Genomic DNA, 12,646 nt, shown 5'->3' with positions numbered 1-12,646 from the left:
ATACCCATATTTAGCCTTGCACACACACTACAGTACAGTATATGCGTTAAAATAAAAGCCCCTAATGATGACTGATGGGGAAACGGCGAGTGAAAAATGAGACATTATAGGCTTATTTTTTATTGATTCCCTTCAGCTCTGAAATGCTGAAAACATTTTCCGTAGGGAAACAATAATTACTTTCAACAGAAAACAACTCTTCAGTAATAATGAATCCCAGAAAAGCTCATGTGAGAGCAGAGCAGGTAATTCTCCTGAGTTTATCGTAAACGTGTTTCAGAACAATTCCAGCTTAATGCCTTTTCTGGGTTTTTTTGTATTGAGGTTTTCTTCCTATTAGCATGTCGAATGCAGTATAATTATCAGGATAACACTTAAGTTAACCCTTTAACACCTGAGGCATAAACACAAAATCTTTAGCAGGATCAACGTCATTCCAGTAGATTGTGAAGGAGAAAAGCGGCTCGTTGAGCCGCTTTTCTCCTTCACAATCTACTGGAATGACGTTGATCGTGTTAACGGTTGAAAAGTTATAGTAAATCAAATAACATAAACACTAGAGCTCTGTTGTTAATGGGTTAATGTCAGTTAGGCATGCCCACCCCCCACTTTCAAAACCGTTTGCTTTAAACTGGGGGTCCTTTGACCTTCTTCTCTCCAGCAACTCATCCAAATCTTGAAGAGGAGAGCACTCCGCGGCCTGCCAAGAGATTTAATCCTTCCCTTCAATCCTCGGTCTGCCACATCTCCAGAGGTCACTCTGACACCAAGCCCCGGCCACCTCAAAAGCTTTTGATGCTGTAGACCAGCAGCTCCACTCTGATCTGGTAAATGCTGTTTCTGAGTGGATCTTTTTAAGTCGTCACTTGGTGACACCAAGCAGTGCTAAAACATGTGACAAAAACTGCATTTCAGTTTGTCAAGTGAAAGGGATGTATTTTCCAGCTTTAAACAAATACAACTTTGCTAAATACACTACGCTCTTTGACATACCGTAAATTTTTTGAGAGCATCCTTACACCCTCACTTAATAACAAACTTTTTCCCCAAAATTGTTCTTTGTAAAGTCTGTAAGCCATCAAAAAGGTGTGTTTCTGTTTTAAACAGACCCTCCAGGATTTCGCGGCGGATTGTTGCTATCCGAAAACGGCTTTTGTGAAAAGTTGCGACAAAATTTGCGATGTTTTTTTTTGTTATATATTTATTTGAACAGGACCTAAAAATGTTAATCATGAAATAAAGTTCACATTCCCATATTCCAACTCTTTTTATTGTGACACTTGCACTAGGAAAAGACTTCATCATCACCTTATATAATGTTGCTGTGCTGTCATTTAACTTGAATAGAACTATGAAACACAAAATGAACTTTTGGTCCTCCCTGCTCACAATCACCCAAATATTTGTGTTTTGATTTAAACATACTTCAGAAAAAAGTGATTTTCCAGTGAAAAATTATAACCTTAAAAAACAGCATAATCAGATGAATCCTCAGATCTCCATGTTCTCCTCAGAATCTTCATCTTCATTTATTTCAGAGGACGTAAATTACACCATCTTGTGCCATCCCTAAAGCCTAGTGACATAACCATTAGGCCACGGCTGACTGTGCCACAGCAATGCGCCGCTTTGGACGGGCAGTTTTGACAGCACCAGAACGCCGCTTTTGACGCGTAATTTGCACACAAATAAATGCCGCTTTCGACGAGCAATTTTTATACAATAAAACGCCGCTTTTGACGCGCGTTTAGAGACGGCACAAGACAGCGTAATTTACGTGCTACTTTTAAAACGTGCGTTAAAACCGGCGTTTTTCATGACCAAAACGCTGGTTTTTACGATGACTTTCCTGGTGATTATGGACCCCTTTCGCTTGCCATACATCCATACCTCGCCATGTGCGCGCTACTAATAACGCTCAAAGCACCCCACCTTGCCGCGTCCGCGCCCATGCACAGCAGATCCGCACCCTTCCGCATGCACGTTTGTGCATGTGGTGGGCTGGGGCAAGAGAAAAAAGTAGAAAAATACTAGAGAGAGATGATAGAAGAGACCACGCCTCCCGGTAAGAAGTCAGAAGGGAAAAAGTCCCAAAGCTGCGTCATCATCCATGACTGCTGTCACAGTAGAGTGGTGAAAGTTGCAGGAAAGTTGCAGTGAAAATAAAAAGTTGCAAGGTGCGCAACAAGACGTGGGGTCTCCTTGATTTAGAGTTAATAGTTGCGATCGCAACATCGTGAAATCCTGGAGGGTCTGTTTAAACCATTAAACCAGCTTCAAAATGACCTCAACTACAAGAAGGCAGAAACACAAGTGGATTTTATTTTTCTTCATAGCTGGGAAGAATTTCAGCCACCAAGGGGTAAAAATTTTAAAAAGATTTAAAATTTTAGAAATAAACTGCATCCACTGCATCTGTTAATACTGTTGTTTGGGAGCCATAAGAAACTCTGTCAGACTGATGTATCTTTAAAAATCCATGAAGTATTTTTTTAAGCAGTACATTGGACACAACTTCATACACCTGTGGACACCGGATTTTGATCATTTGGTCGGTTGAGCCAATACTCTTGGTAGTATTGTGTAAGTGCTCCAATTCAACTTTTTTACTTGTCTGAAATGTTTAATACATTAGTTCATGTTGCTGTTGATCATAAACTGATAAAATATCAAAACTGTAAGGACTTTTTTCCTTCTCCAGCACAGAAGTGGCAGTTAACAAGCTATAATGCGGCGTGTGCTGCTGAAAACCCCCGTGCTGCATCAGTGCTGCGCTTGACCAAAGTGTGAAATCTTTCATCATTTTCATATTACCTCATCCAGGGTAATTTTCTGCAAGGAAACCCCAATGGCTGCTTTCTAACTCTTGCTTTGGCTCAGCTTTGCACTGATAAAATACATGCAGGAGATGAAAGCCAGAGATCCATTAAATACTCCATGTATCTTAATATGATCTCAGCCTCCTGCAGCCTTGTTTTGTGCCTGTGGACTCATAAAACCAGTGACCCAGATGGCAACAGAGCTGTGATGATTGTGCGTGAAAGTCATGAGCGCTCTTCCTCACTTCAGGTGAGCAGCTTGTGGGGCGACTCTGCTTTGTGGATTCTGGGTGACCCAAGTGGAGGAGTTAGGTATGCAGAGAGCAGCCCGGGATGTGCGCAGGAGCAGCCTCTGCATGTGGAATGAGGAGCGGCGAGGGCTTGGGGGGGTGGAGGCGTGGCTTTTTCCCGGCGCCGGTATCCTAACAGCACACCGGGTTATGTGTTTGCACATGTGAATTGTGTCCATGTGTGAGTGTTATCTGGTAGATGGGGGGCTGTGTGGGAAGATGGAGCTGCTTTACTCTGATTGGTGTGCACCCAGTGTGGGGTGTGGCCAGAATATGAATGTACGCCTGCCTCACTCCGCTGCCAGGCTTTTGGGGGGAGGGGGGCAGTGGCCGAGGAGGGATGGGGTGCTCTAGAATAAGTGTGTGGAGGGGAGAGCGTGGAAGCTTGTGAGGTTGGCGAGGAAAGGGGCGGGGAGGAGGGAGAGAAAGAGAGAAAGCTGGTGAAGAGCAAGAGGGAGGGAGCTTTAGGTAGCGAGGCTGGACTAGCGCTCAAACACTGCAGTCTTTCTTCTGCTTCTCTGAGGAACAGTCCTTCTCCTTTCTCGCTGCCTCCCTCCCTTCCTTCCTTCCATCCTTCGCTCCTGCTTCTTCTGTCGCTGGTTTGCTCTGACCCCGATGGACGTCTCGGTCTCCTATCCCACTTGAAGAGGAGGATAGATTGCTGTAGAGGAGGAGTGGGAGACTGGAAGAGGCAGCTCACTGATGAGTCTGGAAATTAATTACCTGCTGCTGCCACAGAGGAGGAGAGAACAGAAAGTGGGCAGAGTTAAAGAGTTGAGGAGTGTGGAGGACGAGCAGAGTAACCTCTACAGGCAAAGAGGACAAGTTAGCCAGGATGCGTGAAGCAAGACGAAAACTAGGCAGACCGACATTCGCACACGGATACTGATCCAACAGTTGCATCAAAAGTTTCATTCATCCTTCTTCCCGTCTCCTCTCATCCGCGACAGCATGCTCCCATCTCGCTGTCTATTTTAGTCCTGTGATTTCTGCATGTCAGCAGAAGCACCTCACCGGCCACATGCTGAACTCTCAGACGCAGCTGAGACCTCAGAGGTGCAGTGTTCTCGGCGGATGTGTTTCTAGGAAGTTTATCATCTGATGGTTTCAGGAGCTCCTCTTTAGGAACTGGACAGACAGTGCTTTCTGATTGGATTGTAATGAGATGAAACCAGCTTATCTGAGGGAGCATGACACCTGTGTTTGAGGGATTACAGGAATGGGACGATGAATGTGTCCTAAATACACAGAAAATAATGACTCTTGAGTGGAGTCACTAACTGAAGCCAACTAACCAGAGGGGCATTATCTATAATAACTTTCATAGACAACCTGAGGTTGGAAGTATCATTGGATTTCCTCGCTGGAGTACCTCCGCAACTCTGACCTGACACACAGAGTGGCTATAAAAGACTTCCTGAAGTCATTTCGCTCCCGTAATGAGACGCTCAAGCACAGACGAGACTCCGTACCGACGCAGTCCATCTCTGGACAGCAAACCCGACACACCGCCCTTCACGTCTGGGTTTCACCGCTTCAGTGGAGAGTTTGAGTACAAGCGGCCGCCGTTTGCGTTCGGCTTCCACACGACAAAGGGGCCGCAGAACTCCAAGGGGCGCTACACCCAGGGGAAGAAGTATGTGGTGTTTTACCTGGATCTCTCCTTCATATTCCTTCTAGAACTGCGACGCTGCAGGATGGCGGAGGGTTGCATGATGGCCCTGCGATATGGAATGGTCTTCTTCAATCTCCTCTTCTGGGTAAGTTCTGTGCCTTTTTTATTTGAATGTGCTTATCTGTTCATTCAAAGGGAGTTTTGCTGCATCTTCCTTTGAAATCAGAGATAATGGATGAGTTGGAAACAGAGATGTATTGCAGGGTAAAAAGCCCACAATGTGGGTGGGTGAAGCTTTTTTTGTTCCCATCGCTGGAGTTTCGGTGTGGGTGTGCTCTGCATTGTTTTCTGTGTTAAGCTGTGGCATACTAAGATCCTGCATTGTGAGCAGACTCTAATCACAATGTTTGCCTCTGTGCTGTAGTTCACCTACCTCTGCTGTATCCTCCAGCGCAACAGCCCCTCGCCCCATCAAAGACTCCATCCAACTGATCTTATCTGTTTGCTGTGGGGATATTGGAGTCCCACAAGTCTGATAGCTCCACTTTCATTTCCAATGATCTTTAGTTGGTCCCCCCCTTGATGTCCTTTGCATCTATGGATGTATAGATTTCTGCAACACATTCTTTGGCCAATTACTGGAGTTAAAATGAATCTCAACCCTCCGGTCGCCCCCCTGGGATCACTTGATTTGTCAGATGTCTGTTCCTATCACTAGCAGAATGAAATGAAGGCTTAAACTCTAAAATACAATCAGGCCTCCAAAATGCCGCCCCCCTCGAGGAATGAGCAACCTCTTCACCTGCACATCCTGTCTGCTAAACTGCCATCAAAGAGAGCTTGCTGTGTTTTTTTCTTTTTTTTATCAGCTTTCTGTGTGTGTGTGTGAGTTGCCACTGGGGATAAATAATGTCTGCAAAGAGCTACAGTCGGCTCACCCGGACGAGTCAGGGGTGTTATGCTCCTCCAGGTATAGAAAAGTGCCCTATAAATCCAAATCTATCTCTAAAATGAATACATCTGAGCCAAAGGAGCTATAATGAAATCCCAAATGATTGCTCCTAATCCAGGTTTAAAAAAGTATGAATTTATCCCTCTTTGTTTATATGCTTCACACAAGAATGACCATCGACTTAAATCAGTTAAACTTGGAAAATTCACGTTTTTTGTTTCTTTACACATAAAGAGAATTATATCTTGAGCAGAAATGTTAGGTTTTGTCATCAGCTTTCACACCTTCCACTATTTTAATGCATTTCTCTTATCTGTTAATCATCTCTGATCATCTCTGGTGGTTGCGTGACAGAAAAAAGTTTGAATCCTAAATAACTATTTGTATCATATCTGATAAATGCAATTCTAGGACCCCTATCTCATTAGCATGACCCAAACTTGTCTTAAAAACCTAATTGTATAAAGCTTGTCCAGGTTTTCTGCCCTCCAGTTCAACATTACTCCACTAGGGGCAGATGAAGGGCTTTTCCTGCTCGTTTCTAAAGGGCTTCCATGAAATCTTTCGACGTAAAAGAGTTTAGCTAACTTTTTTAAGTTTACAGAGAGGATTACTCGTCTATTATATATTTCTATATTTTAAATGACTGCTTGTTGTATTGAAAAAGGCAAAATTTGTTGATAAATAATTATTTATAACACAGTTACACCATGTTATAAATATTTGGATCAAATTTGATACAGCGGGTAAATAAGGTGCTTTTTCCTGAACATACATTTTAATATTTTCACATTTTAACCCTTTATAACCACTGGAATCATATTTGATGCAGACATTTCAGAGACCTCTATCACATTAGCATGATCCAAACTGTCCTTAAAAACACTTTGTATGTAACTTTGTTCATGTTTTCTGCCCTGTAGCTCACCATCCTTCCACTAGGGGCAGTAAAAGGGCTTTTGCAGATCATTTCAAAATGTCTGCCTCCATGAAATATCAGGAACAGTTTTGGCAGGAAATGGTTTAGTTAACTTTCAAGGCTTTATTGTGAGAATAACTCATCTATTTTCATACATTTTTTTAAACGACTACTTTGAAAAATGCAAAATTTGTTAATAATTCTCTTTAACACAGTGTTACATATTACTGGATCAAGTTGGAGACAGTTGGTAAGTAAAGTACTTAAATATTTTATCATCTTAAACTAGCGTTGGAAAAAAAAAAAAAAAAACGACCAAATTACCCAACGTTTTATAATAAATACTAACTATATTTAGTTGGAAAAATAATTTTGCCAATTTTCTCGTTAAATTGGATCAGAGGGTTTAAAACCATCTTAAAAATGGAATCTTCTGTCAATTCTTTGATGTTGTGGGATCTTCAACTTAAAATGTTAGTCTTGATGATCTGTCTTAACTTTCCTGATTCTTCCAGTGACATTTCCATGTTTCTTTAGCAAACAAGTACCGATCAATGCAAAAGTAGCGCTACCTAAATCGGACTGCGTACACTCCATACTTTTCTCTGTGAATTAAGCTGTAGCACTTCTCTGCAGTGGGAGAAACCGGGCTGAGCACAGCTTTCATGAACAGTGTTGACATACATGGATTTTTTTGTGCAATCCGCTGTTAGACAACCACCGCCGCCTGAGACTTCAGGCTTCTGCACAGTCCATGAAAAATTGATTCGGGGAATAAATTAATTCTTCATGTAGCTTTACTGGTGACTTCCCATAATCATTTAATGAGGGGTAGATTTTCCTTTTATTGAAGCTCTTGTTTCATTACATTTATTTACTGATGTCAAAGTCAGTGGGGAGCGCCAGGAACATGAATGCAGCTCAGAACAAGAAACCGGAGACCAGCCCTTGACAGATGTGATACAATTTATCAAGGTTAATGGAACTGCAGGACATTAAAAAGTAAGGATTGTGTTAGTAACGGTTACATTTGGGCTGATTAAGGTAAAGAGTGTCATACTCCAGCTGCTAAAACTCTTTCATCTGATTGCAAAAACACACATTGTTAATTCAAAAATTTGCATTGATTTTGATGCCAAAACACCAAATATATAAATAAAAAAATGCCACCTCTCAGACAAAATCTGAGTCTTGCTGAATAGTGAAAATCCTCAGGATGTGACACATCAAAGGCTGTGGTTGACAGCTGGCAGCAGCATAAAGCCTGTCAAGGAGAGAAGGATTCTTGCATGGAGCTGACACAACTAACCAGCTGGTGGCAGAAGTTGATTAATGTTAGTCCTGCCATGCAAGTGGATTGACACCACCCACTTGAAAAACAAACATGGCTCACAATGAGAAAAGCACTAAGCCTCCTTTGGAAGAGCTTGACATCTTTAGCAGGAGTTGGGAGAAGATTTTTACCAACTAAGAACTAGAAAGGCAAGTCTGGTTCTGTGGAGTTTAACACGTTGGAAACAAAGAGCAACAAATCAACTTGTTAAAAAAATGGCCAGTTCTGCAGGATCTTTTCTTTGCTTCTGTTTTATGGGTGTAGTTTAAAATAAAAGTCCCACTCCGATCATCTTTGATTTATTTTTGTTGTTCCTATAGTGATCTTTTGATTATGATTGTGCCAATTTTAGGCTAAATTTTAAAAAATGGTGTCTTTTTTTTAAACAAAGCTTCTGCAACATGGCAGTAATTCATTAGACATTTGCCTCTGAGTGGAGCAACCCCGCCCCCTTTCCTATCATTTATCTGTCTTACACGTTCTCCCGCTAGCTTACAGTTCCCCACCTCCCCAACCTAACATAACCGGTGCTACAAAAATGGTGAGCAACATTGCAGCTATCCAGCTATACAGCCAACAAAGACTTAAATAAATCAATATCTCTACAAGTGGATGTATCAGAATGGAGCAGAGCAGGAAGCGTGTGTCGCATTATGTCACAGCTACAAGCTTTTTCAAACATGTATTTTTGTACGCTCCACATTCACAACAGTTTTGATAGAGAAATACTCAAGAATACAATTTTAAGCTTAATTTTCTTTATATTTCCCCATCATGAGAAAAATGGCTCAAGAACACCTAAAACACAATTTTTAAAGTCCCACTCCAACTATATAGTATTTCTATTGTGAAATGATCCCCAGTGGTGTTTCAGTTATGATTATGTAGTTTTAACTTAGACATGCCCTTTTCAGTAGGTGCATTTGGTTTTCATCTCCTCCTGATCCAAGACGATTTGAATCAAGAATTACTCAGAAACACAGTCGTAATCATAAATTATTTTACATAGGTCCTCTATAATGGGAAAAAATGTTCCAAGAACATCTTATTAACACAAAAAAGACTATTTTTATTGGAGTGGGTCTGTAAGAGTCTGTTCTAGGTAAAATCTGTGTGTTCTGGTTTAAACTATGATTTATCATGGTGATAACTTGACCAAATCTGTTACTTCAGGTATGTGAAATGGTAATTGTGGATAACAATTTATTGGATTTACGGGTGAAAAAATGGAAAAATTACTAGAATATTGTTTTGTTTAGATTTATATATTGGGAATTATTTGAGTTACTCGAAAAATCCCTAAAAGGATAGACTTAAATAAGCATTTGCTTCTGCCTATCCCCGTTTCAAACATGTATTTATTGAATTCGGTTTGTGACTTTTCTTTTATAAAAGGTGATTGCATTGATTTTGTGTTTTTTAAGTCCTTTTTTGTAATGTTTTACATGTTTGAAAGACTTTTAATAAAATATATAAAACCAAATATGTGTCTCCTTCATCAAGCAAATAATTTGTTTTGGGGACATGCAACCACTTAGATTTAAAAGGATAAACTATGCATAATTGTAAGGCAAGTAGTTAAATAACAAGACAAAGAGTGTTTGGTGTGACCCTGATGGGACATAATTCATCCCGGCACAAACATGATGTTAGACCCTCGAATAAAAAACGAGTCTGCATTCTGGGAAAGCGTTAAATGATCATGTAATGTGGACACAAGAGTATAGCTACACGCTCCATGTTTGCATGTCCTGCCCAAGTGGACCTCTAAAAAGGTGGATGAGTCAGGGAACTCCATCTAACATCTTGCCAAACTGGCAACCTTCCAGCCGTAAGCTTCTTCTCCAGCCTTTGCCATGGCAACAAACTAACAGTGCAACACTGGATGAAGTACTACCCGATGATAAAGACACAGCAGAAGCGGCCTTCTCCATTGACACTACCATTAATATCAAATATTAATGGAAAAAGCAGCTTCTTTTTTTCAGTATGGAGTCACTGAACTGATAAATCTATTTTGTTAGTTTCAGCTTCTGCAGCGTCAAAATAATTAGGGCCTTGATTTGTCTGTAGTGTAAGTGCAGTCAGTGTGTGACAATATGCTGAGAACAGACTGTGGAAATCAAACCACTCTGGTGGACGGGGAGATGAACGCTGGGATTAATTATTATCCTATGATAAAGACTTCATGCAGCAGAACATACATATTGTTTTAGCTCATGCAATATTAATGACTTACTGCTTCTGCTCTCTTAAGAATCAATACATTTATTGTTATTTGCTTCCTATCCATATTGTTTAAATGCTCTTGTAAAGATTTTATGATGACACCCTAACTGAAGTGATATAGCAGTAGTCTGTCTCCGTGATAGAGTATTGATCCATGTTCTTTTGTTCAGAATCTTCCCTTTTTTCATTTAATTTTTGTCTGGGTGTCCCAGGGAGTCACATTATTGCAGCTCTGTGTTTTACTGACTGTTTTAAGAGCCTTTTGCTTTTTAGTGTTTGGCTCTTAAAGTGACCTCATTGATCTGCTTCAGGTCAGACCATTGTGTTTAACTGCTTTATAGAACAACATCCAGCTATAGCGTTTATAGTGGACACAATTAGGAACTCAGAGTCAGTTATCACAAACATACTTTAGTTTCATGCAATCCATTTGGTTTTTAGAATGACAAGTCATTTGCTGAGTGGAGTTACTCAGTTATACTGCTGTAGCTTCTTTTTTTATTAGAGCTAACATATTTGGAAAAGCAAGAAATATAAAAACAATCTTACATTGTTGGTAAAAACATTAAATCATGAGTTATCTCAATAAAGAGCAGGTCTAACAAATAAAACATAAGCAAAGACAAATAATGAACTCATGGTCTGAAATAGAAATGAGAAACAAAGTCATATTGTTTTTATTCTTAATTGAAACGAGGAACTCCTGTTGGGAATCCGTCTTTATTCGCACATAACAGCACAGCAGACTTGAAAGGTGACAAGTTGTTTTCCACAGTTTGTAGGAAAAGTGATATAATATTGATTTCTGGCATTCGGCCTCAAAGCAGTAATGAGAGCAGCGTGACAACCTTTCAGTGGATCCAACATAAGACAGAAGACCACAGATCATAACTATCAGTGTTCCTTTTTAAACTTTGTTCTGGTTTCATATCTGGAAAAGACAAAAAAGATACAAATGTTTCAATAAACTGTTGAAAGGAAAATGTTCTATATTGGTCAGCCAGGAAGAGAGTTCATGTCTTGGATCTAAAGGCAGGAAAAAGATCAATAACAACAATTATTGTGTGTATTTGGTGATTTACAATTGATGAAAGGGATGTTTTTGGGTGTTTCTAACATGTTCTTGGGGATTTTCTTATAAAAAAATACGCTTTAAATTGTATTTATTTTTATTTGCTTCCATTTTCTAATCCAACTTTATCATTTTTGGGGTCACGGGGTTGCCAACCTGTCTGTCACAGATCCATACTCACTCACACCGAGGGACAATTTTGAGGAATCTATCAACCAATGAAGCATGTTTTTGGATTGTGGGAGTAGGCTAGCATGGCCATAGAAAATCCACGTGAGTAGATCCATGTACGTCTTCATTTTCCTCGTCTGAGCTGGGATCTGGTTCATACTGTGCAGCTGGACAGCTCCAATAGAGCTCACTATTTTTGATGTGAGAATGGCTCATGTTATTTGCACATATTTACATGCAATCAGCACAGAAAGTGATGGAAATTCAAGTTGGCCACACGTAATACGTGCAGCCAAGATGCACTTTGCTGCGTTTCCTGCACATATTTCAAGTGTGTCCAAAGCTGGATTTTGTTATTGGCTCCACATATTTAAAATTAAACTTAAAGATAAAGTTCCTTTAGCTGTCACGCTCTTAAATATGTGAAATGTGTTCTCCGCATTTGAGCCATCCTCTAAATAATAGCATTGTTCTTTACAGAAATTACCGAAATGTACAATTCCCCACTAGGGGGAGCAAAGGAACACAAAAACAAGTTGGCGATTTTGCTGTTATGTTACTGGCCCTGCCTACTTGACTTTAGACAAGTTCAATGTGGCCCTTGAACCAAAATGAGTTTGAAACCTCTGATCTAAGAGGATCCCTGATTGGATGGAGACCAGGAACGACCACTTAACCTCTCCCTGTGACCCTAAATGTTTTCATATAGTTTACTCCCTCCCTCGTATACTGCGTTTACCCACATGTTAACACTGGTGCCTGCAGGGATGAGAGTTAAATCTTTTTTAAACCAGGCCTTGTGAGTTCTCCCCGAGAGCTTTTTATAGATGCAGAACCGTGGCATTGCGTCTCATCGCTCAGCTTCCATGCTGCATTGTTCTGCTGCTCCTTTGAGGTTTGTAACAAAGTACCAGTCAATTGTGCTTTAATGCTCCAGGTGGCGAGGAGACCAAGGCTCTGGACAAGAGCAGAATGTGGGTTCTTTTATTTGGATTTAGACAACGCTGATGCAGAACTCAACTTTTGGACGTTTTTTCTTCGAGTCTGAGATGCTTGAATAGCTTTGAAAACTATTCAGCCACACCTTACAGACTTGAAAAGGGGTAAGGTGCCAAAATTACCCTAATCTCTTAGCAACACAAAGAAAAGCCTCTTGAGTTTGGCTTTATTTTTTTCAGTAAATCAAAAATTCCACATGTATTCTTCTGTGTTCTGCAGCTTTTCTTTGAAAGAAATTGTAAAAATG

At 40.5% G+C, this 12,646-nt stretch overlaps 1 protein-coding gene across 3 annotated transcripts in view; it reads left to right on the top strand.

Moving 5' to 3' along the window:
• The window catches only part of tspan4a (tetraspanin 4a), a 267,431-nt gene that overhangs the window by 58,389 nt on the left and 196,396 nt on the right, over nt 1–12,646 (top strand). Inside the window, exon 2 of one of the 3 annotated variants that reach the window (XM_024295289.2) lies at nt 4,790–4,869. In XM_024295289.2, coding sequence (XP_024151057.1) covers nt 4,807–4,869 — 63 coding nt within the window. In that variant the 5' untranslated portion in view covers nt 4,790–4,806. Of the gene's footprint in view, nt 1–3,456; nt 4,870–12,646 lie in introns of those variants that run through there. The other 2 variants (XM_036216896.1, XM_024295288.2) reach the window with 2 other exon arrangements.

The sequence above is a fragment of the Oryzias melastigma genome, linkage group LG3 (genome assembly GCF_002922805.2).
Source record: "Oryzias melastigma strain HK-1 linkage group LG3, ASM292280v2, whole genome shotgun sequence".
Classification (NCBI taxonomy): domain Eukaryota; kingdom Metazoa; phylum Chordata; class Actinopteri; order Beloniformes; family Adrianichthyidae; genus Oryzias; species Oryzias melastigma.
The sequence above is the reverse complement of the archived record's forward strand: the minus strand, read 5'-3'. Positions and strand labels throughout refer to the sequence as shown.